At 40.7% G+C, this 21,856-nt stretch overlaps 1 protein-coding gene across 2 annotated transcripts in view; it reads right to left on the bottom strand.

Annotated features, from left to right (window-relative positions):
• ABCA5 (ATP binding cassette subfamily A member 5) overlaps positions 1 to 21,856 on the bottom strand; it is a 477,891-nt gene that overhangs the window by 199,731 nt on the left and 256,304 nt on the right. For both annotated transcript variants that reach the window (XM_053707235.1, XM_053707226.1), the window contains exons 19-21: positions 19,041 to 19,242; positions 12,530 to 12,699; positions 2,149 to 2,276 (exon numbers count right to left, since the gene is read on the bottom strand). In XM_053707235.1, coding sequence (XP_053563210.1) covers positions 2,149 to 2,276; positions 12,530 to 12,699; positions 19,041 to 19,242 — 500 coding nt within the window. The remainder of the gene's footprint in view (positions 1 to 2,148; positions 2,277 to 12,529; positions 12,700 to 19,040; positions 19,243 to 21,856) is intronic.

Below are 21,856 nucleotides of genomic sequence, written 5' to 3'. Positions count from 1 at the left end.
TGTAAAATATCTACATTACCATTTAAAACTGTGTTTTTTATTAGCAATGTTTCAGGGTTTTGCATATGCAGAACAGTCCAAGGACAAACCATTTAATGTTTACGTGGTTTAGTTTGTTGTAGCTAATTATTGTAAATTAGCTTTTACAATGTTCTAACTATTATCTATGTAGCATGTGGAAGGGTCAGTCAAACTAATAAATACTTAAAATGAGATAGTCTGGTAAAAAAAATAAACTGCTTTATTTTTTTAGAGAACTTTGGGCCAGAATATGAGTGGAGCGATAACAGTAACAAACGAGCAATAAGAGGTTTATCATGGGTGTTTGCGCTTGTCGGGTTTATCGCTTGTATTACAAGTTTAAAGTACGCTAGAATCATTACCGCATCCTCAGAGCTATGGTTATCTTTTTAACAAAACCAAAAAGTTGCACAAAACACATCAAAAATACATTGCAAAGTATAGTTACACTCAGGGCCAGCCTTTGGGGTGTGCGACCTGTGTGGTTGCACAGGGCGCAACAGCCCAGAGGCCGCCTAATTTGCAGACCGAAGCAAGGCTTTTTTGAAGGCAGTTTAAAAAACATATATATTACCAAGGGCGGCATGGGGAAGGGGCGGGGCTGCGGCAACGGGTGCACGCTCAAATGTGTTTTAATTGTAAGCAGGGTTTGAGGCCCAGGTAACATTGTGGAGGGCTTGGGGTGTTAGCACGGAGCGGCATATTTGTTTTGGTTGGGGGGCCTTGCCCATATCACTGACTTAGACTCAGAGCAGGCAGTAGTAGTACTAGTAAGTGGCGGCTGGCGGGAATGTCACTCTGTCAGTGACGACGAGAGAGGTAGGATTCAGGAGCTTTACTACTAGCCAGGCAGCTCTAGACCATGGACGGTGGACTAGAAGACGAGTAGAAGCTAGCCTAGCAACTAGTAAGTTAGTAGTAGTAAGTAACATACAGGGTGGGGGTAGGCCTTACCTTCATATTGTCTCCCTGCTTCATTTCTCTGAGATAGTAGCAGACACCAGCAGAGAAATGAAGCAGGGTATTCAAGACATTGCCTCACAGAGACAATATGAAGGTAGCAGACACCGGCAGAGAAATGAAGCAGGGTATTCAAGACATTGCCTCACAGAGACAATATGAAGGTAGCAGACACCGGCAGAGAAATGAAGCAGGGTATTCAAGACTTTGCCTCACAAAGACAATATGAAGCAGACACCGTCAGAGAAATGTGGGCCACACCTCCTCCTTCACACTATGGCATCTATTTAAGCCGTCAACTTACCTGCATTCGACGACACCAATACGCTCGCCTAAGATCGCCTAACATCGCTGCCGCGGACCTGAAAACGCTCTCCAAAATTATAAAAAAAGCTGTCAAAAAGCTGCGCACCAAGTACGGTGCGATGAGCAGCGGACTGTTGTTAACTAACAGTCATCGATCTCGCTGCTCTTCCGCTTTTTTACAGCTTTCTTGGTACCCTGTCACTAAACACCCACACTATACTATAAAGTTTACCCCCTAAACCGCTGCTCCCAGTGCCCACCGCAACAAAATAAATTGTTTAACCCCTAAACCGCCGCTCCCGGAGCCCACCGCAACTAAATACATTTTTAACCCCTAAACCGCTGCTCCCGGAGCCCACCGCCACCTACATTACACTTATTAACCCCTAATCTGTCCCCCCCTAAACCGCCGCCACTAAATTATTCCTATTTAAAACTAAATACTTACCTATAAAGTAAACCCTAAGATAGCTACAATATAACTAATAATTACATTGTAGCTATCTTATGGTTTATTTTTATTTTACAGGCAACTTTGTATTTATTTTAACTAGGTACAATAGTTATTAAATAGTTATTAACTATTTAATAACTTCCTAGTTAAAATAAATACAAATATACCTGTAAAATAAAACCTAACCTAAGTTACAATTACACCTAACACTACACTATCATTAAATTAATTCCCTAAATTAACTGCAATTAAATAAAATTATCTAAAGTACAAAAAAACCCCCACTAAATTACAGAAAATAAAATAAATTTTAATTCTTAGCCCAAATCTTCTCCATTCATTTATTGATCAGAAGCAGAATCAATATATATAAAGCTCCATATTTCAGGGAACAATGGCACTCATACCTTTCCTATGCCTTGTACATTCAGAGCTGCGTTGTGCGGCGACACAGATGCATAGTTGCTTCCATTGATCAATTCCACTTTTATTCTCTGGCTGTTGAAGGCGCTAAGTAAGTCATCAATATTTGTACCTATGGTATAAAATAACCTGTAAAGTAAAATAAGCTGCAACAGCCACTGTTTATCAAATAAATCCAGGTACAATCCATTGACAATTAAAAAAATCTATATAGTAGTTATAAATCCTTTAATGTTTATGTGTAGTAGAAACTTTGTAATATACTTTCATTATTTATTTAGTCCCATTTTCCTGTAATTTAACCCTGAACATTGTGAGTTTCTATAAAGCAATGGGTGCTAGCATGTTGATACCTTGATTTGCCTTATCTAATCTTTTCTGCTGAGGACAATTGTGGACAGATTAAGGGCTAGGTTACCAGTGGTGCAGTAAAGTAGTTTTTTGCGCTTGCCGAGTTGCATTGGTATTACAAATTTAAAAAAAAACTTATTTTGCCCAAGCGGTAACCCCGAAAAACGTAAAAATCCTAACTTTAGTTTTTGCGTGCACGTATTCCCCCATAGAAATCAATGGAGACAAAAAAGTGGAAAAACACCCTAGATTGAGCAAACTACGTTGCATTTTTGCATTCTCCATAGAAGTCAATGGAGAAATGAAAATTGTTGAAAAAAAAACACCCATCGCGCAAACAGCATAGCATATTCGCATTAGCAAATGTAAAATATTTACAGTAAATACATAGTTAAAACCTTTATTAAATTTGAATATTACATAAATATGTTTTATCATGTTTTCCTCTACTTAATGGCAAAGGGCTCTAATGCACTTATATGTATACTAGTGGGAAAGCCTGCCCAGAGGGCAATCTATTGTGGTGATGGAACCACCTTGCCATTTTTGGAATCCACCTGGATGCAGCATTATGCTGCAGCCAGGTTGATTCTTTCACCACCCTGCCTTTATTGGAATACACCTGGATGCAGCATAAGTGCATTCTTTCACCACCCTGCAATCCAGGTAGATTCCGAAAATGGCAGGATGGTGAAAGAATGCTTACTCTGCATCTAGGTGGATTCTTTCACCACCCTGCCATTTTCTGAATCCACCTGGATGGCAGGGTGGTGAAAGAATCCACTTATGCTGCATCCAGGTAGATTCCGAAAAAGGCAGGGTGGTGAAAGAATCCATCCAGGTGGATTCTTTCACAACCCATTTTGCTCTCTCTCTCTCCCCTCTCTTTTGCTCTCTCTCCCTGCTCTTTTGCTCTCTCTCCTCTCATTTGCTCTATCTCTCTTCTCATTTGCTCTATCTCCCCCCTATCTTTTGCTCTAACTCTCTTTTGCTCGCTCTTTCCCCTCCCTTTTGCCCTCTCTCCCCTCTCTTTTGCTCTGTCTCCCCCTTCTCTTTTGCTCTCTCCCCCTCCTCTCTTTTGCTCTCTCTCCCCCTCTCTTTTGCTCTCTCTCCCCCCTCTCTTTTGCTCTCTCTCCCCCCTCTCTTTTGCTCTTTCTCCCCACTCTCTTATGCTCTCTATCTCTCCCCCTTTTCTTTTGCTCTCCCTCTTTCCCCTCTCTTTTGCTCTCTCTCTCCCCTGTCTTTTGCATTCTCTCTTCCCTCTCTTTTGCTCTCTCTCTCCCCCCTCTCTTTTGCTCTCTCTCCCCCCTCTCTTTTGCTCTCTCTCTCTCTCCCCTCTCTTTTGCTCTCTCCCCCCTCTCTTTTGCTCTTTCTCCCCACTCTCTTATGCTCTCTATCTCTCCCCCTTTTCTTTTGCTCTCCCTCTTTCCCCTCTCTTTTGCTCTCTCTCTCCCCTGTCTTTTGCATTCTCTCTTCCCTCTCTTTTGCTATCCCTCTCCCCCCTCTCTTTTGCTCTCTCTCTCCCCTATGTTTTGCTCTCTCCCCTCTCTTTTGCTTTTTCTCTCCCCCCTCTATTTTGCTCTCTCTCTCCCCTCTCTTTTGCTCTCTCTCCCCCCTCTCTTTTGCTCCCCTTTCTTTTGCTCTCTCCCCCCTCTCTTTTGCTCTCTCTCCCTCTCTTTTGCTCTCTCTCCCCCCTCTCTTTTTCTCCCATCTCTTTTGCTCTCTCCCTCCTCTGTTTTGCTCTCTCTCCCCCTCTCTTTTGCTCAATCTCCTCCCTCTCTTTTGCTCACTCTCCTCCCTCTCTTTTGCTCTTTCTCCCCTCTCTTTTGCTCTCTCTCCCCTCTATTTTGCTCTCTCCCCCTCTCTTTTGCTCTCTCTCCCCTCTCTTTTGCTCTCTCCCCCTCTTTTGCTCTCTCCCCCCTCTCTTTTGCTCTCTCTCCCCTCTCTTTTGCTCTTTCTCACCACTCTCTTATGCTCTCTCTCTCCCCCTTCTCTTTTGCTATCCCTCTCTTTTGCTCTCTCACCTATGTTTTGCTCTCTCCCCCTCTTTTGCTCTCTCCCCCCTCTCTTTTGCTCTCTCTCCCCTCTCTTTTGCTCTTTCTCACCACTCTCTTATGCTCTCTCTCTCCCCCTTCTCTTTTGCTCTCTCACCTATGTTTTGCTCTCTCCCCTCTCTTTTGCTTTTTCTCTCCCCCTCTCTTTTGCTCTCTCTCCCCCTCTCTTTTGCTCAATCTCCTCCCTCTCTTTTGCTCACTCTCCTCCCTCTCTTTTGCTCTCTCTCCCCTCTCTTTTGCTCTCTCTCCCCTCTATTTTGCTCTCTCCCCCTCTCTTTTGCTCTCTCTCCCCTCTCTTTTGCTCTCTCCCCCTCTTTTGCTCTCTCCCCCCTCTCTTTTGCTCTCTCTCCCCTCTCTTTTGCTCTTTCTCACCACTCTCTTATGCTCTCTCTCTCCCCCTTCTCTTTTGCTATCCCTCTCCCCCCTCTCTTTTGCTCTCTCACCTATGTTTTGCTCTCTCCCCTCTCTTTTGCTTTTTCTCTCCCCCTCTCTTTTGCTCTCTCTCCCCTCTCTTTTGCTCTCTCTCCCCCCTCTCTTTTGCTCCCCTTTCTTTTGCTCTCTCCCCCCTCTCTTTTGCTCTCTCTCTCTCTCCCTCTCTTTTGCTCTCTCTCCCCCCTCTCTTTTGCTCCCTTCTCTTTTGCTCTCTCCCTCCTCTGTTTTGCTCTCTCTCCCCCTCTCTTTTGCTCACTCTCCTCCCTCTCTTTTGCTCTTTCTCCCCTCTCTTTTGCTCTCTCTCCCCTCTATTTTGCTCTCTCTCCCCTCTCTTTTGCTCTCTCTCCCCTCTCTTTTGCTCTCTCCCCCCCTCTCTTTTGCTCTCTCTCCCCTCTCTTTTGCTCTTTCTCACCACTCTCTTATGCTCTCTCTCTCCCCCTTCTCTTTTGCTATCCCTCTCCCCCCTCTCTTTTGCTTTCTCTCTCCCCTATGTTTTGCTCTCTTCCCTCTCTTTTGCTTTTTCTCTCCCCCCTCTCTTTTGCTCTCTCTCTCCCCTCTCTTTTGCTCTCTCTCCCCCCTCTCTTTTGCTCCCCTTTCTTTTGCTCTCTCCCCCCTCTCTTTTGCTCTCTCTCTCTCCCTCTCTTTTGCTCTCTCTTCCCCCCTCTCTTTTGCTCCCTTCTCTTTTGCTCTTTCCCTCCTCTGTTTTGCTCTCTCTCCCCCTCTCTTTTGCTCACTCTCCTCCCTCTCTTTTGCTCTTTCTCCCCTCTCTTTTGCTCTCTCTCCCCTCTCTTTTGCTCTCTCCCCCCTTTCTTTTGCTCTCTCTCCCCTCTCTTTTGCTCTTTCTCCCCACTCTCTTATGCTCTCTCTCTCCCCCTCTCTTTTGCTTTCTCTCTCCCCTCACTTTTGCACTCTCTCCCCCCTCTCTTTTGCTCTCCCCCCTCTCTTTTGCTCTCTCGCCCCTCTCTTTTGCTCTCTCTCCCCTCTCTTTTGCTCTCTCTCCCCTCTCTTTTGCTCTCTCTCCCCTCTCTTTTGCTCTATCTCCCCTCTCTTTTGCTCTTTCTCCCCACTCTCTTATGCTCTCTCCCCCCTCTCTTTTGCGCTCCCTCTCCCCCCTCTCTTTTGCTCTCTCTCTCTCCCCTCTGTTTCGCTCTCTCTCTATCCCCTCTCTTTTGCTCTCTCTCCCCCTCTCTTTTGCTCTCTCTCCCCCCTCTCTTTTGCTTTCTCTCCCCCCTCTCTTTTGCTCTCTCGCCCCCTCTCTTTTGCTCTCTCGTCCCTCTAGTTTGCTCTCTCCCTCTCTCTTTTGCGCTCTCTCTCCCCCTCTCTTTTGCGCTCTCTCTCCGCCTCTCTTTTGCGCTCTCTCTCCCCCTCTCTTTTGCGTTCTCTCCCCCTCTCTTTTGCGCTCTCTCTCCCCCTCTCTTTTGCTCGCCTCTCTTTTGTTCTCTCTCCCCCTCTCATTTGCTCTCACGCTCCCCTCTCTTTCGCTCTCTCTCACCCCTCTCTTTTGCTCTCTCCCCTCTCTTTTGCTCTCCCTCTCCCCTCTCTTTTGCTCTCTCTCCCCCCTCTCTTTTGCTCTCTCTCACCTCTCTCTTTTGATCTCTCTCTCCCATCTCTTTTGCTCTCTCTCCCCCCCCTCTTTTGCTGTCTCTCCCATCTCCTTTGCTCTCTCGCTCCCCTCTTTTGCTCTCTCCCCTCTCTTATGCTCTCTCCCCTCTCTTTTGCTCTCTCTCTCTCCCCCCTCTTTTTCTCTCTGCCCCCCTCTCTTTTTCTCTACCTTTCCTCTCTTTTGCTCTCCCTCTCCCCCCTCTCTTTTGCTATTTCTCTTCCCTTTCTTTTGCTCTCTCTCCCCTCTATTTTGGTCTCTCTCCCCCTGTCCTTTTTTTTTTTTTAAATTAGGGCACTCCCACTGCCTCCCCTTCTCTGCTGAGCTGCCCACCCGCCCACACCTCCCGCCGGCACCAGCAGAAGATCGTTACAGACGGTGACACACACAGTGTCACCGTCTGTAACTATCAGGCATCTGGACTCATATGGAGGCGGAGCACCAATTGCGCTCTGGCTCCATATGCGGCAGATGCCTGAAGCTTCAGCTCTCAGCTGCTATGTTACAGCTGAGAGTTGGAGCTCCTGAAGCTGTCTCGTCGCCACAAGGTGGCTCCACACGCATCCAACATTCCTTTAAGGATGTGGGCGCAACTGCTGACGGCGACGGACGCTTACAAACTCAATTATTATATAAGATGTGTACATATATAAATATATATTAATGTTTTTATGTGTATATATGACTGTAAATACATGTATACACATACAAATACATGAATATATATGTACACATATAAAGACATATATATATATATATATATATATATATATATATATATATACACTGTATACACATACAAATACATATTTAGACATATATATACAGTATATGTATGTATCTCTATGTTAAAGTCCTTTGCCTGCCTAAGACCTCATATCTTTGAACACTTATAACTTTTGAGTGCAATATTTGTGGTGAATAATTGCTATTAGATGGTGTTTTTATTAGTGTAACTGTACTTTATTATGTATTTTTTATCTGTTTTGTGCAATTTTTTATTTCGCAACAGTTAACCACAGCTCTGAGAATGTGATAATCATTCTAGCTTAGATCGTGATTGTGCTCACGTGATCAACTTGTAATATGAACGCAATTTAAAGGGACACTCAAGTCAAAATTAATCTTTCATGATTCAGATAGAGCATGCAATTTAACAACTTTCCGATTTTCCTATAATTAACAAAATGTGCAGTCTTTATATATTTACTCTTTTTTAAATCACCAGCTCCTGCTGAGCATGTGCAAGAATTCAGAGAATATACGTATAATCATTTGTGATTGGCTGATGGCTGTCACATGATACAGGAGGAGTGGAAAGAGACATAACTTTGAAATTTGTTAGAAAAAACATCTACTACTCATTTGCAGTTCAGACCGGTAGCTAGATTTAACAAGCAGCGGATGCTGCTGTCTCCGCACAAAGTTTCCAGCTCGCGGGAAACAAAAGTTAAGAAGCAGCAGTCATAAGACTCCTTAACTTGTCTGCTACTTGCAACCGCCTCGATACGATCGGGATGATTGACACCCCCTGCTAGCAGCCAATTGGCTGCAAATGTGCAGGGGGCGGCATTGCACAAGCATTTCACAAGAAATACTTGTGCAATGTTAAATGCCGACAGCGTATGCTGTTGGCATATAGCGATGCCGGGCAAACATGATTCGCTACAGCGAATCATATCTGCCCGACGTTTAATAAATTGACCCCTAAGTGCTATTGTATTGTCTTTTTATCATGCATTTGTTTATTATGCAAATCAACTGAATATACTGGTCCTTTAACCTGTGCGCAAACGATCTCAAAAACCTGTGCGCAAACAATTGCGCTACATTTGCAATCTGGCTTATTATCTGGGGGAAAAAACAACTTTTTTTCACTCTCAAGGTGAAATTAAAAAAGAAAAAAAAAAGGAAATTCTTCGCTATATATTTGGGGTTTGAAGTGTTTTGAACTAAACGTGTAAAGAAATATATATCAGACCACTAAAAGATACAATTTCTTTTTTCCACACACCATTACAAAATAATTAACTTTATCATTTTTAAGTGAATTATAAGTAAATATACACATAAATAGCAAAACGTTACTGTTAAGCCGGAGTTTTAAATCACTGTGTTTCTATTCAGAATCAATTTTATATAGACTACACTCTAAAACCAGACTGGGTACATACAGAGGCGTAACTAGAAACCACAGGGCCCAGGTGCAAGAATCTAATAAGGGACCAGCCCAAGCGACAGGCATGTCTGACAGACAGGGGAAACAAAAAAACAGGCCTAGCAGGGGCCACATGTCTGAAATAGGCCTTAAAAACAGAAGGATTTCTACCCAGTCAGAACCAGCCTAAAACCAAGGGCCCAATACTGACAAGGCCAGACAAAGTCACCCCCTAAGAGGGAGAGATAAATAACAGACAGAGGACTAAAACACATACTCATGAACCAACTTTCATAGAAGTAACAGTGCGATCACAAAATTGCGAGGATCGATTCCAGAGAAGAAAATTCCCAAAGGAAATATTGTAACAAACATGAGCTTTAAACCAAATAAAATCCATCCTAACCAGATTAAAATAAAATATAAGGCATTCCATAGGTTATCGCCCAGGAAGAAAGCGGACACTCCCGCAGAACCAGCCCAACAGGATTCCGAGTCTTCCAAGCTCAGAACTGCGTAATCTGTTGGCGCTTTATAAATAACCGATATTAAAAAAGATACTCAAGAAACAAGACTATAAGAAGATTACTTCATCCCCTTATGTCTAATCAAGCATGCCATTCCCATTAAGAGTGGGATCCTCCAATAACACCAAAATGTGCCTCAGTAGAACACAAAGGTGTGCCAGTCTATGATGAAAGGCTAAACTTACCTCTGCCGGGGCAAATGAAGACCCTGGCCCCGAAGGTTGACCCCCTGAAGCCTCAGGGAAAGTCACTCCCCCAGAGGGCTGAACTGGACCAGGCGATCCCACACCTGACGAGCCCTGGTTAACTGAACACGGACAAAATCTTAAACACACTCCTGGGAGATGTAAATGCGACAGAGCCAAAGATATGGCCATGCGGAACTGTGTCGTAACCTCCGGAGGAAACAAGCCACCCTCAAGAGAAGGATAAGCCGTGTTTAGATTACCTGCATGTGTAGTAAGAGTTGGTTGTAGGGGACGCGCCTTGCGGGAAGCAGAATCCCCGGAGGTGGATGGCTTAGCGGGCCCCTGGTTCCCCGATCCCGAGGAACGGAGCATTCTAAAACGGCATTCGGAAGATAACTGATGGACATGTATCACCCGGGCCAATTCATATTCTTCGCAAGAAGTAGAATCAGAATCAGAGATATCCGTCTCCAAAAATCAGAATCCTCCATGACTGGGATATTGATAAAAAATGGACCAATAAGAAAAATGTAAATGGCACCTTACACCCCCAATGGCTGGGGCACTCACCACCTCCTATGAACCAGACACCAGCAAAACAGAATTTCTCCATCTCCACACAGTCAGGAATGCGGAAATGGAGAGCCAAAACGTGACCACTCCCATGAAACAGTGCGCCCGACCATAAAGGCCGCGTCACTTGCAATAGGCCGTTATGTTCCGAAAAAGCCATGAGCCCAAGTATTACTACACAGTAGCAGACAGAATCACATAACAAACATGATTAAAAAAAACCTGTTTAATAACCCCACTCAGAAGATATTAACCCTTGATTCCAAGATACAAAAGGAGCCTCACTGAGACCCTGTACTTAAAGGGACATGAAACCCAATTTTTTTCTTTCATGATTCAGATAGAAAATAAAATTTTAAACAACTTTCCAATTCACTTCTATTATTTAATTTGCTTCCTTCTCTTGTTATCCTTTGCTGAAAGGTTTATCTAGGCAAGCTCATGAGCAGCAGAGAACCTAGGCTCTAGCTTTTGATTGGTGGCTGCATATATATACTGATTGTGATTGGCTCACCCATGTGTTCAGTTAGAAACCATTATTGCATTGCTGCTCCTTCAACAAATTTTAATAAGAGAATTAAACACATTTGGTAATATAAGTAAATTTGAAAGTTGTTTAAAATTGTATGTTCTATCTCAATCATGAAAGAAAAAAAATTGAGTTTCATGTCCCTTTAAGTTATTTCCGTGAGGTTGCAATTACAATACATCCATGATGAAAGTAAAATTAAACGATTTTACCGGAATCTATGCCGTGGAAGAGGAACACGGCCCTTCAAGTGTGACAGATAGTAGCGTCGCTTCTGCCATGGACTTGAGAGAAGAAAGCAGGCAGCGAAACTCGTCAACGCTGAATGCCTGTGGAGCTGTTAATCTGAGTCTGGATGATTTCGCAGGAACTCTCTCCCTGCATCTCCAGACTCTAACATTCATGCATGCTCTCACTGAGAGTCTGACAGGACTACTTAAAACTCCAGTCCCATTCCAAAGAGTACTACCCTCCATAAGAGACTATCGAAAACTTCTGACACTTCGCTGCCAACCTCCTGGGATGAAAGGCAAAGAATGACTGGGGGAAGTGGGAGAGGTATTTAAGCCTTTGTCTGGGGTGTCTTTGCCTTTTCCTGGTGGCCAGGTTCTGAATTCCCAAAAGTAATGAATGCAGCTGTGGACTCTTTCCGTTTATGAAGAAAACATGTATTTTTATAACTGTGTTGGTTATGCCAAACTAAGGAATGGGTAATTAAGGGATTATCTATCTTTTAAAACAACAACAATTCTGGTGTTGACTGTCTCTTTATGTTTAGCTGTAGTGCAGAGATTACCCTCCCACCTGATCCCTCCCACCCCCTGATCCCTCCCTTCCCTCACCCCCACTGGTCACCACCATCTTAGGTACTGGTAAACAGTCTGCTAATGGGAAGTTTAGTCTTATTTTTATTATTATTGTTTTCTGCAGTGCAGGTTTAACCCGCTTATCTTCTCACTTCCCTGATCCCTCCAAAACAGCTCTCTAACCCTCTCTGCCCAACTGTTAGTGAGTTCAAGGCAGAAAGAGGCCCAGATAGGGCTAAACAACCAGCACTGGACAGGGTACAGCATTGGTCTTTAAGGGGTTAAACAACTGTGCACATATTAAAAATGCAATTAGAGTGTTTCTTAAAATTGCATGCTCTATCTGAATCATTAAAGGGACAGTAAACCTTAAATATAATGTTATATAATTCTGCACATAGTGCAGAATTATATAACATTATTTAAGTGCTATAGTTATAAATGCCTTTTTTACCTTTTAATATGTTAAAAATATGGCGCTTTTACAGACCCGCTCTCTGCTCTCTGCTGAGCGGGTCTGTTATATTTAGTCAGCGCATCGGGCCAGCTGTATAGTCACAGCCCGGCCCGACCGCGCCATAGCACTAAGTGCAGCTCGCTCCTGTGACAGGAGTGAGCTGCACTTAGTCTTATGGCGCGGTCGGGCCGGGCTTTGACTGTACAGCTGGCCCGATGCGCTGACTAAATATAACAGACCCGCTCAGCAGAGAGCAGGTCTGTAAAAGCGCCATATTTTTAACATATTAAAAGGTAAAAAAGGCATTTATAACTATAGCACTTAAATAATGTTATATAATTCTGCACTATGTGCAGAATTATATAACATTATTTTTAAGGTTTACTGTCCCTTTAAAGTTCATTTTGACTGTAGGGCAGAACATGGCCTGTGAGTCAATCTGAAACAGCAGTTGCACAACCCCAACCAGTCACTGATTTGTCCTGCTCAGGAGCAAGGCTTCCAGCTCCATATCAGGGCTTAACCTATGTGTTTAATCCCTTAACACATAGTTATCTATCTTTACTAAGGCAAAATGTGTGTGTTCTAAAAATGCATTAGAATGTAACTTTAATGTAATTAAAAGCAGCACATCAGTCCAAATTACGTTTTGTGAATGTGTTTCTAATATAATGTTCATGCAAGACCTACCTGTGGAGTTCTGTACCAGGAGGCTTGTCAGATATTTATAGCTTGTCTGTCCCGGATGCAAAAAGTACACATCTGGAGACAGTCTAATGAGGGATACTATTTTTCTGTTGTATCGGACTATGAAAAACACAGCAACCTCAATTATTAAGAATAAGAAGAAGAAAAATGACCTAAAAGGAAAACACAAATAAATAAGTAATGTTGTGTTCAATTTAATCTGTTTATATTTATATAGAAAGTGTCTGGGACCATTCTGAATAACTGACAACACAAAAACACACAAGGCACTAAATGTCAACACTTTTTAGAGTTATTTTACTATGTCAGACTTGTCAATACATGGATATGTTTTGCATGAACAAAGTTAAATGGACAATGAACTGTAAAAAGTTCTCATCTTTAATTTGATTTAATCGGTCCATTTTACTTGCTCAAGTGTATTAAAAGTAGTCTTTTTAGCTTTATTTTACCATTTAAAATAGCTGCAGTATTGGCTGTATTCTGCGGTATTGGCTGTAGTAAAGCTATGTACATAAAAAGCAGCGGGAGGGAGAGGGACAGAACTCACCCGGTCTGAAAAGGTGTTCCTGCAGAAGCTTTGAATACAATGAACACTTACCAGCTGCTTTCCTTAGTATGGATTTTGAAACTAACAAAACATGCATGTTTAAGCATATCTGATCTCTATGGATGGATGATTCATTGGTTCTAAAAGGAAAATTCCCACAACGCCTGTGGGTGGACAGGGACATGTCTAGGTATGACATAATTTTTTTATTATTATTATTTTTTAAATATGAAAAGAAAAAGTGATTTCTTAAACAAAATCTTTCATGGAAGTATGTAAATCAGAAGAAAGATCCATGGAACCACTAGCAACACCTGTGACAGGCTAGTGAAAAACTCCCTTGGCACAATGACTCTCACTGCCCTCCTCTACACCCCCCTGCCCTTTTCTCACTCCTCTGGTCTCACAGCAGTTTGAGCACCTTTTGCTACGAAGAAAAATCAGCACCTCACCATTTCACCTATCTCCTGTGAAGGCAAAAAGACTGAGGGGAATCAAGAAGTGGGAGGGATTAAAGATTGTGTTGCCTTTGGGAATTTTTTCCCTGCTTCGTGATGGAGAGGAGTTTTAAAGGGACATGAAACACAAAATTTGTCTTTCATGATTCAGATAAAGAATACAGTTTTTAAAAAGTTTCAAATTTACTTCTATTCTCAAGTTTTCTTCGTTCTTATGTTATTCTTTGTTGAAGAGATATTTAGATAGGTACCGTGCACATGTTTTATGACAGTTAATAGTGCTGCCATCTAGTGCTGTGCTAATGTATAACATTATTGCAAAACTGCTGCCATTTAATGCTGCAGACACATGCCTTCTCCTAAGTTTACTTTCCTGCTTTTCAACAAAGGATAACAAGAAAATAAAGAAAATTTGATAATAGAAGTAATTTAAAAAGTTGTTTAAAACTGTAAAAGGCTTAGCAGGGAAAGGGTTACACTTTGAAGCTCCTTAAAGCAAGCACTGAAAGCAAGCAAGACTTTTTCCAACTTTTCCCAAAATGTTATTACTGAGGGATCATAGGATGCGCACAGTCCCACAAAATGACACCCATACGATTCAGGTATATCCAACATCAGGTTACTCCCAATGATTGTTCCACTGCTGCATAGCTGTGAAGGCCACAAATCGATGAACAATGAAAAACAAGAGAAGGCGCCTCTAGGTGCAATAAAGTTTCACATGTGGATATCCTCCCTCTATGTGATATACTCACAAGTGAAGCAACACCAAGTGTGCTGATTGAGGCAGACTGAGATCTCACAGTGTCTCAGCTCACTGATCCAGGGTGTGGAGTTTAGCTGGGAGGATATCCACATTTGAAACTGTATTGCATCGAGAGGCGCCTTTTTTGTTTTTTGTTTTTCATTGTCATATTTTATTTGATTTGATGTTCCTAGTTTCTGAAAGACATATGATAAAGAACAACCTTTTTTAATTACTTGGGTGAAACTGAGTACAGCCAAGGAATTAAGGGTACTAAAATGAAGAACCCTCTTTATATGAGTTATACAAACTCTTAAATACAAAAATGGAGAGGGTGCCACAATAGTGTATTACCATCAATAACCTATATGATAAAATGTATAATAAAAGGTATGATCAATACAAAAAAGTTATATTTATTTCTATTATCAAATTTACTTTGTTATATTGGTATCCTTTATGGAAAAGCAGGTAGGTAGGCTCAGGAGTGTGCACGTGTATTGATTACTACCTTTTGTTTATGTATCTATCTATAAATAATACTGCAGTTGGCAGGTTGAACAGGCAAAATCAGATATTTCAAATCTCAAACTAAAGGTAAAGGAGTTATTTGTAAACAGTTTAATATAAAGCAGAAGGAAAAATGGACCTTTGGAAACAACTTACAGTGTAATGTCCCTTTAAAGGGAAACTGAACCCAAATTTTTTCTTTTGTGATTCAGATAGAGCATGCAATTTTATGCAACTTTCTAATTTACTCCTATTATCAAATGTTTTTAATTCTCTTGGTATCTTTACTTGAAATGCAAGAATGTAAATTTAGATGCCGGCCCATTTTTGGTAAACAACCTGGGTTGTTCTTGCTGAGTGGTGGATAAATTAATCCACCAATAAAAAAGTGCTGAACCAAAAAACAGCTTAGGTGCCTTCTTTTTCAAATAAAGATAGCAAGTGAACGAAGAAAAATTGATAATAGGAGTAAATTAGAAAGTTGCTTAAAATTACATGCTCTATCTGAATCACGAAAGGACAAATTTGGGTTCAGTGTCACTTTCATATTTTAAACTTTCAATTGACTTGTGTTTCAGATTTAAACCCCTTTGCTTTGGAAGACAAAATTATTTTTATTTTATAATTCAATTAGTGATTGCAATTTTCTTATGATATCAGATTATCATAATTAAATGTGTTCATTAACACATTTATGCAATTAAAACCTAGTACTAAGTGTCATATTTTTTTTTTATCGATTGCCTTTTTTTAAATTATCTACATGTTAAACTCTATTGCCATCTAGTGGTTAAAGCTGGTATTGCAAGTAGCTGCCTGCCATCACATGCTTCTTTAAATAACTAGGCTGCAACATTTTGAAAAATAAACATTTAAACCCTGCAGATTCAGTAGATTTCTGTATTTGCTAAACATATATGTTTGTGAGAGTACTTACAAGTCCCTTGCACTGTAATTTCACAAGTCATTCTTAAAGGGACATGAAACCCACATTTTTTTCTTTCATGATTTAGAAAGAGAATGCAATTTTAAACATTTTTCTAATTTACTTCTATTATCTAATTTGTTTTATTCTCTTGATATTCTTTGCTGAAAAGCATATCTAGATATGCTCAGTAGCTGCTGATTGGTTGCTGCACATAGAAGCCCCATGTGATTGGCTCACCCATGTGCATTGCTTTTTCTTCAACTAAGGATATCTAAAAAATGAAGCAAAATAAATAATAGAAGTAAATTGTAATGTTGTTTAAATTTGTATGTTCTATCTGAATCATGAAAGAAAGATTTGGGGTTTAGTGGCCCTTTAAGCAGCTAAACTGAACAATAGCTGCTGCAATGCTGCCCTTGACCTGTTTCTAAATGCATCTTCTGAAACTAAACATAAATGAGTTCTAATATTTTTGTCAGTAGCTAATCCTTAGAAAAAAATGTTATACTATCGTCACGCAGTAATAGTGATACCTATATTATGGGCTAGATTACAAGTGAAGAGCTATTTAGCGCTCCCACTTGCGTTTTAACTTCACTAAACAAAGGTTTTTTTCATGCGTCGGGTTGCGCTTGTTTTACAAGTTGAAAGTAAAAAGCTTGAGCGCGAACATAAATAAGTCCAGCGCGCACAAAAAAATATCGCAACCTCGCTAACTTCTCACATTGACTTACTGTATTTTTTATTATTAAATATATATTTCTATATATCTGATACTACTAATGTAAAATACATATCTATACCTTTATATCTATAGGAATAGATATACAGGTATAGGCAGGGCTTGAAATTTCCAGTGGTCCACTAGTCCCAGACGACTTAGAAATTGCAGCGGACAACTTAAAAAGTTGACATTTTCCAAACTTTAACATTGAGTGGACTACTAAATTTTGTCCCTCTGGGCTACTAGCTTTTAACCCCTGGCTAGTAAACCATAGGTATATAAACATTGGAATGTTAAATATGTGCAGTAAATATACCGTAAAACACAAATACATAAATATACTGTATATGTACACACATATAAATATATATATATATATATATATATATATATACACTGTATATATATATATATATATATATATATATATATATATATATATATATATCTATATCTATATATTTAAATACATATACATATCTAGACATGTATATGTATGCATCTCTATGTTAAAGGGCTTTGCATGACTTTGTTTTTGTAACACCTGAGACCTCATATCTTTGAACCCTTATAACATTTTAATGCAATTTGTTTAAATATTTTTATGAGAGTGTTATTATGAGTGTATCTGTACTTTTAAAGGTATTTTTTATGGTTTTTGTGCAACTTTTTTGTCTCGTGTAACAGTTAACCAGAGCTCCATAGTCGTGCTAACCAGAGGCACGTTAAATTAAATTAAGCTCAAGCGAACGTGTTTACTTTCAACTCGTAATACTCACCCCTTCTGATGAGCACAACGAGCCGTGACATACCCCTTATCGTTGGTACTCAACAATTAGCGCTCCACTTGTAATCTAGCCCTATATCGGTAGCAATGTTTTCTCCATATTATGGGGATCTTTTGTTACTGCCTGAATCCTCAAACAAAAGGCTTGATCAAATTCTTTTAGAAAAGTTTATCCATTTTTTCTTTTTTTTTTTACAAATTCCAAAGTTTATGGTGATTTGTGCAGATAAATATTTTGATAAACTTTTCTTAAGGATTGTTATTGACCTTGTAATAAATAATACCTGCAACACCCACCCTCCCAACCACCCAAGGCTTCTGCTACAACAATTTACCCTAACAGTATTTGACTCTCTAATCAGGTTAATCCACAGTCCCCATACAATGAAGCATTAACGCACTGTACCCCTTCACCTCAAATTAACACTTAGTGAACCATCCTCCCTGACTGATATTAACCCTTGTCTCCTAATCACAATACATTCTTAGTGAGCAGATCTTGCCCCTATAGACTAACTGCACTGGAGTCTCTAACTAATATTAACCCAAGCCCCCCACCTTAATAATTCACAACAGCTCCCACTGCAAATAAGTCTTACCACCTAAGCCTACCAACCTGTCATTACACTTGCCCTCTATTGCAATAATTATGACACTGAGAATGAGATCTTCTATCTCAAACCTGATTGGATAATTACTTCACGTATCATGATTTTTTAATATTATAAATTAACAGGAGAGGGAGAAGATTATATGCTGAGTGTTAATAACTTGACTTGCAGAAAGGGAGTTGTGTAGTAAGTAATGTTTGTGTCAGGGGGTGAAGGGGAGGTAATAGGTGCTAGGAGACCATGTTTAATCCGAATAAGTGGGTTTTATAACTTAGGGGATACACTGTGGTTGGGGTTAAAGGGACATAAAACCCAACATTTTATCTTTCATGATTCAGATAGAGCATACAATTTTAAACAACTTTCCAATGTTCTTCTATTATCACATTTTATTTGTTTTGTTAACAAAACGGAAAGTAAGTTCAGGAGTGTGCACGTGCCTGCAATACTATATGGCAGCAGTTTTGCAACAATGCTATACATTAGGAAGAGCACTAGATGGCAGCACTATTTCCTGTCATGTAGTGCGCCAGACACGTGCACGCTACCTATCTAGATATCTCTTCAACAAAGAATAACACTAAAAAAAATTAATAATAGAAGTAAAGTGGAAACCTTTTTTTAAATTGCAAAAAAATTTTGGGTTTCATTTCCCTTTAATATGTTGGCGGATGTTAATTTGTGACGTTGGGCTGAGGATAATAGCTGTAAGTAAGGTTACTGCGGTTAGAGTTAATTGAGTGGGGGTACCAAGCTGTTTATTGTTGCTAAAGGCTTAGATAAAACAGTTAAGGGGGCACATAGCCTAAAGGTAAAGTGCATTGGACACGAGGGGTTAAGGGTTTAATTCTGTGTGAATATTCACACCACCCCCCGTCACCACTCTAATGATTCCCCTATAGCTAAAAATTCAACCTATTCAGAGTAACATTCCTGAAACATCACCCCTATAGTTTTTAATGTAATGTCTACGTATGCATCGTTCACCAAACCTAATGACACAATAAGAAAAACGGGCATAAACACATATTTCTAATGATGCCTGAGCAATTTAAATTTCTATTACTTTGGTCTACTCAATTTAATACTGAAATGTGCATTACACATAGCATACGTTGGAGTGCAGGAATATTGCTTTTATTTAACAGCAATTAGAGATATCAGCCATATTAATACTCACACGTGTCGTACAGACTTTGCTTCTCTAAACAGATTTCTAAAATGAAGCTTGGCTATTGTGAATGCTTGCTGCTTCCATAGTGACTTGCCGCTCACTGTGCAAGCATCCGTCTCTGGCAACTGCAGCAAGCTCTGCTCAATCTCCTCCATGGACTTCCATTTTGTCTCATCATCCACCTTTTGTTGACTAAGTATACCTTGATCTATGGAAGAAGCAATGAGACTAATGTTTATAATCAACCAGTATCAAATGTTTTGTTCCACAAAGTGGGTTATAAACACCATAGCAGTTACAATTTTATGTGAGTAACTTTCCATTTTCAGTCAAGCTTACCTCAAAAGTAATGAAATATTATACATCATATAATTGTACAAGCAGACTTTGAATCACTATTTGTGCAGCAATCTTAATATTCACATCTTTATAGTGTATAAAATCATAGTGTAAAGCAGAGAACAACATTCACATTGCGGTCATATGCTCTAAATTTATCAAATGTGATCGTCAAATACCCAGGCAGTTTTAGCTCAATATAAACAGTTCATTATGTATAAATGTAGGTGGTTAGTATCTGAAAAAATACATCAAGTGTGGTCGTTCTACGTGTCATCATGAGAGCGTGTTTGTAGTATAGCTAGACAGGATCTGAATACTGTTTAGGGGGTTACGTACATAATAAGATTACAGGGATAATCAAATTTGCTGAATCCTTTTAAGTCAGTATCTGCGCTTACCTTTATATGTGTGTCGATGTTTTAGTACATTATATAGGGGGCTTGCAAATTAAAAGGACATTTTTAAATTTGTTAGATAAAAAATGTATTGCTCATTTAGACCTCAGCATAGGTGCTATTGCCTTGACTTTTTAATATGTACTTGCTGACTATGCAAATCTACTTAGAATATTAAATGTGCTTCACTCTCTTAATATCCTTAGGTGAAGGATCAGTAATGCTCTGCTGGGAGCTAGCTGAAGATAATAGGCATATATGTGCAGCCAACAATCATAAGCTAGCTTCCAGTAATGTGCTGGTGCTTCTGAGCCTACCATTGTATGCTTTTCAACAAAGGATACAAAGAGAGGAGCAAATGATATAATAGAAGTAAATTTGAAAGGCGTTTCTTTCATGGTGGTGAGAGCCCACAAGCAATTACTTCTGGGATTCAACTCCTGGCCACAAAAAAACACCCATGCTAAATAGTTTCACAAATTTTTTCACAAACTTTAGGTTTCTCACGGAAATTATTTACAAACAACTTGTGCAATTATGGCATAAATGGTTGTAAATGCTTCTCTGGGATCCCCTTTGTTCAGAAATAGCAGGCATATATGGCTTTGGTGTTGCTTTTTGGTAATTAGAAGGCCGCTAAATGCCACTGCACACCACACGTGTATTATGCCCAGCAGTGAAGGGGTTAATTATGGAGCGTGTAGGGTTAATTTTAGCTTTAGTGTATAGATCAGCCACCATAGGGTATAGATCAAGCCACCATTTCACCGCCAAATGCGATCAAATAAAAAAAAATTGTTCACTTTTTCACAAACTTTAGGTTTCTCACTGAAACAGCAGACATATATGGCTTTGGCGTTGCTTTTTGGTAATTAGAAGGCCGCTAAATGCCGCTGTGCATCACACGTGTATTATGTCTAGCAGTGAAGGGGTTAATTAGGTAGCTTGTAGGGAGCTTTCAGGGTTAATTTTAGCTTTAGTGTAGAGATCAGCCTCCCACCTGACATATCACACCCCCTGATCCCTCCCAAACAGCTCTCTTCCCTCCCCCACCCCACAATTGTCCCCGCCATCTTAAGTACTGGCAGAAAGTCTGCCAGTACTAAAATAAAAAAAAATTTGGGTTTTTGTTTTTTATTTTGAAAAAATAATAATAATTCTGCTATGTATGATCCCCCCTTAGCCCCCAACCTCCCTGACCCCCCCCCAAATAGCTCTCTAACCCCCCCCCCCCCCCCCCCCCCTCTGCCTTACTGTGCGCCATATTGGATACTGGCAGCTGTCTGCCAGTACCCAGTTTGAAATCAAATATGTTTTTTTATTTTTAATTAAAAAAACGATTTTCTGTAGTGTAGCTGCCCCCCCCCTCATCACCCAACCCCCCACCCTCTCCCAGATCGCTTAATATTTTTTATTCCCACCCTCTCTCCCACCGAGTCCCACCTTGTCCCTCCTTAAACTTGTTCCATAGTGTAGGGTTCCCACCCGCACGCGCGCGCACCTACCCCCTGTGCACCCGCACCCACAAGCGATCCCGCCCCCCTCCTTCACAGATGGCCGCCCACCCACCTCCCTGGATCAGCTCCCACCCACCAACGAACATAGCCATCGATGGCTGATGCAGAGAGGGCCACAGAATGGCTCTCTCTGCATCGAACTGCTAAAAACTGCTATTGCAGGATGCCTCAATATCGAGGCATCACTGCAATAACAGGAAAGCGGCTGGAAGTGATCAGGATTGCTTCCAAAGACCAACGACGTACAGGGTACGTCCTCGGTCGTTAACTGTATTTTTTTGGAGGACGTACCCTGCACGTCGTTGGTCATTAAGGGGTTAAAATTCAGACATTCAATCTACAAGCCTTAAAGTTGAGAGACTCAAGATCTTGATGATAGAAAGGACCTTGAGACAGCAGATTGTGTTGTAGTTGAAGAGACCCCAGAGGAAAACTAGACATCTGAACCAGAGCTGCAAACCAAGTGCTGCAGGGCCAGGCTGGAGCAATGTTCCTGCTTGATCCAATCTATGACTCTTGGAAGCAGAACAGTTGGTGGAAAGATATAGGTAAGATGAAAAGACCAAGA

The sequence above is a fragment of the Bombina bombina genome, chromosome 1 (assembly GCF_027579735.1).
Source record: "Bombina bombina isolate aBomBom1 chromosome 1, aBomBom1.pri, whole genome shotgun sequence".
Lineage (NCBI taxonomy): Eukaryota > Metazoa > Chordata > Amphibia > Anura > Bombinatoridae > Bombina > Bombina bombina.
Note: the sequence above shows the minus strand (reverse complement) of the source record. Positions and strands in the feature narration are given on the sequence as shown.